Consider the following 3,792-nt stretch of genomic DNA (forward strand, 5'->3'; position numbering starts at 1 on the left):
CAGGTATAATTCTACATATTCTAGTAACCACAATGAAAGAATACAAAGACCGAGATGAAACTCCATTTGATTTAAGTAGCATTTCTAGAAGTTGTTATCTCAACATGCCATCAATATCAGGTCACATGAAATCAGGAGTTCTCACTGGCACATTCCAGGTGCTCACTGGCATCCCATTCAAGTTCGTACAGCATGAATAGCTCAGCCAGTATCTAACCTCTTGTGCCAGCAGCTGCCACCTCTGTGGCTCTCTACCAGCCACATTTCCAGTCGGGTCAGCTGGGTCCAGAATCACAGGCCTGGAAACAACAGTCAGAGAGGACAGGTGAGTACATGGGCTGTGTCTGGGGTGTTCAGAGCTCCCAGCAGGGCAAAATACCAGCCTGGGTAGACTGTTTCTGGGGGCAGCTGGAGGGCCCATGGACACCTCTCCCTGGGTTGTGACCTAGGTGCCTTGCCCTACAGTGGGCATTGAACACGAGGTGAAGGAGGCTTGCATTTGGGCCTGGAGAGACCCGGTTTCAATCTCACCTCTGCTCTTTAGTAGTGGTATCTCTTTGGGCAGGTCACCTGAATCTCTAGTCTTCAGTATCCTCATCTGTGAAATGGGCAGATTTGAAAATCCCTGCCTCAAAGGATGCTGTATGAGGATCTAGAGAAGCACATGACATGCTCCCAACAGTAACTGATACATAATGAGGGGTCTATACATGACAGGTTTAATAACCAACATTCCCCTATTCTATCAGAGTGTTTTTGTCTTACAGCAAGCTCTTGCTTCCTGGAAGCAATTTTTATTACTGCTATAGCTATTGGTATTTGAGTCAAATTTTAGCTCTTTCACTCACTCTCTGTAAAGTTTGCACAAGCTCTTCTTTTTCCATACTTCAGCTATCTGTGGTTAGCACAGTGCCTGCCTCACAGGGTTGCAGGTTATTATTTCAATCAGATGGTAGGAGTAAAGTGCCCTGCACAGTGACTGAGAATAGATGATGATCAATAACTGTGGAAACCTCCCTCTTCCTACATGTCCAAGGTGCCACAGCTGTAATCAGAGCTGCATTTATGTGGGGATCTAAGCCATGTGAGGATAGAGTACCTGGGTTTTGCAAGTTGTTTCTTCAGGTATTGTCTAATAATAGAGTTTTCAGTGTCATAATACTTTTTCCAATAGATGCAGAGGTCCTGATGCTTCAGGATTAACTCCAAAACAGTCCGAAATCCCTGAGCTGTGCTGAATTCTGGTTTTGCGCTTCCTTGTTCCCAGGCATAGACGGTCAGCAGCTCCAGGGCATACTGTGGGGGCAGGTTATTCTTATGCTTCATCTTACACTGAGAAGAGGGAACAAATTAGAAACATGAGTTTGTTCAGCTTTTGTGTGGAGAAGAGTTGATGCCTATCCTTCTCAAACTATTTCAAAAAAGTGAGGATTAGGAGATGATTCCAAACTCATTTTACACCAAAAGCAGAAAAATGCAGCACAAAAAAGAAAACAGCAGGCCTGGTGATAGACGGGAAAATCCTCTACAAGATATTAGCAAAGCAAATTCGCCAACGTATTACTAGGTCACACAGCATGATCAAGTTGGATATAGTCCAGTGACGCGAGGATGTCAGAATCCACAAATCAATCAAAGAGATACATTTCTATTAACAAAATAAAGGATAAAACCATGATTATTTCCCATATACAGAAAAAAAATTGAGAAAATTCAACAACCACTGTCATACAAACTCTTAACAAGGTGGGTATGGAGAGAACATAACTCAATAAAGGCCACATATGACCAACCCACAGCTGACGTCACACTCAGTGGTGAAGGCTGAAAGCTTTTTCTTTAAAATCAAGAACAAGACACATATGCCCACTCTCCTCACACTTATTCAACATAGTATTGGAAGTCCATCCATGGCAATCAGGCGAGAAAAAGAAACAATATCCATGCAAATTAAAAAGGAAGTTTAAACCTATTGCTATTTGCAGATGACATGGCACTATGCATAGAAAATGCGAGGCACCTCCAAAAAGCTATTAGAAATAAAAACTGAATTTAAGAGGAGTGCAGGATACAGTAATAATACATAGAAATATGCTGTATTTCTATATATGAGTAACAAACTATCACAATGAGAAATTCATTTATTCATTTTTTAATCTAATCTCAGTTTTATTTATTTATTTACTCTACAATATTGTATTGGTTTGCCATGAATTGATATGCATCCGCCATGGGTATACATGTCCTCCCCATCCTGAATCCCCCTCCCACCTCCCTCCCCATCATCCCTCTGGGTCGTCCCAGTGCACCAGCCCCGGGCACCCTGTATCATGCATCGAACCTGGACTGGCGATTCGTTTCACATGTGATAATTTACATGTTTCAATGCCATTCTCCCAAATCATCCCACCCTCGCCCTCTCCCACAAAGTCCAGAAGACTGTTCTAGACATCTGTGTCTCTTTTGCTGTCTCGCATATAGGGTTATCATTACCATCTTTCTAAATTCCATATGTGTTAGTATAGTGTATTGGTGTTTTTCTTTCTGGCTTACTTCATTCTGTATAATAGGCTCCAGTTTCATCCACCTCATTAGAGAAATCTAAAAGCCATCCCAATTTAAATATAAAAAAAATAATAATAAAATAAAAAAAAGAAAAAAAAAAATTTTAAAAACTAGGAATAAACTCAACCACTTGAAAGACCTATAACTGACTTTGAGGACAGCAACTGAAGATGACAAAAATAATGGAAAGAGGTACCATGCTCATGGATTTGAGGGGTTAATAGTCTTCAAATATGCATACACCTGAAGCAATCTGTTTGCATGGCCTCATGGTATATGATTTAGTGTTGCTGCGCCATGCCACTCTTCAAGGGAGAAAATGGGAAGGACAAGAGGTTAATTCATTTGCCCAGATTCAGACAGCTAGGAAGTGAGCAAAGGGGAGTGGGGGGGAGCACTCATTAATTCATTGAATACTTACTTACTGAGAACCTATTATATTCCAGGCACTGTTCTAGGTTCTAGGGCAACAGCAGTGAATAAAACATGCAGTATCATATTATATATTTATACAATACACACAAATAAATTATACAAATGCCTTCTTTTATGTACATTCCCAGAGGGAAGACAGACAATAAACAAACAAATAAGCTCATGCAAAGGCCCTGAGGCTGAAGTAGAGTTTCCTTCTTGGTGGACCAATGAAGAGGAGAGAGCAGCCTGGGAGTAGGGGTGAGCGGGTAGTTGATGATGATATTTAATATAGGACCAAGCCGTTCGTAGATTGGTGGTGTGTGTGTGTGTGTGTGTGTGTGTATGAAAAAGATAAGAAAGACCCATGGTTTGGTCCGGAGCAACTGAAAGGATGGAGCATTCATTTGCTGATATGGGAGAACCAGGAAGGGTAAGACACCCAAGTCCACTGGCAATGTCCCAGACCCTACCCTTCTTCCCCCTGTTTTTTTCCCCTTCTGACCAATGTCTACTCCTCCATGTTCTTCTTCTCATCGTCTCCCTCCAGGCTCCCTTTCCCTCCTCTCCATTCGTCTCCATCCGGCTCCCTCCTGCCTCCCGCATCCTTTCTGATTCCTCCCCTCCTCCCTCTCCTCTCTCTTCTCCTCCCCACACCTCTCCCTGCTCCTTCCCTCCCTCCACGCCTCCCTCCCTCCTCTCTCGTCCTCACTCTCTCCCTTCCCCTCCTCCTCCTCCTCCTCAGCTCTCTGCCCAGATGGGACCGGCCATACCAGTTGGTACCAGTGCTTCACCAGGCGGATGAGGCTCTTC

The 3,792-nt window shown here is 43.1% G+C and overlaps 1 protein-coding gene across 1 annotated transcript in view; it reads right to left on the reverse strand.

Annotated features, from left to right (window-relative positions):
- Positions 1–121: 121 nt before the first annotated feature.
- The window catches only part of LOC104993780 (2'-5'-oligoadenylate synthase 1-like), a 6,529-nt gene continuing 2,858 nt past the window's right edge, over positions 122–3,792 (reverse strand). The window contains exons 4-6 of the mRNA XM_010847182.1: positions 3,753–3,792; positions 1,100–1,332; positions 122–299 (exon numbers count right to left, since the gene is read on the reverse strand). Of these exons, the coding sequence (XP_010845484.1) occupies positions 122–299; positions 1,100–1,332; positions 3,753–3,792 (451 nt within the window). The remainder of the gene's footprint in view (positions 300–1,099; positions 1,333–3,752) is intronic.

Source organism: Bison bison, unplaced genomic scaffold (genome assembly GCF_000754665.1).
Source record: "Bison bison bison isolate TAMUID 2011002044 unplaced genomic scaffold, Bison_UMD1.0 scf7180017849439, whole genome shotgun sequence".
NCBI classification, from domain to species: Eukaryota; Metazoa; Chordata; class Mammalia; order Artiodactyla; family Bovidae; genus Bison; species Bison bison.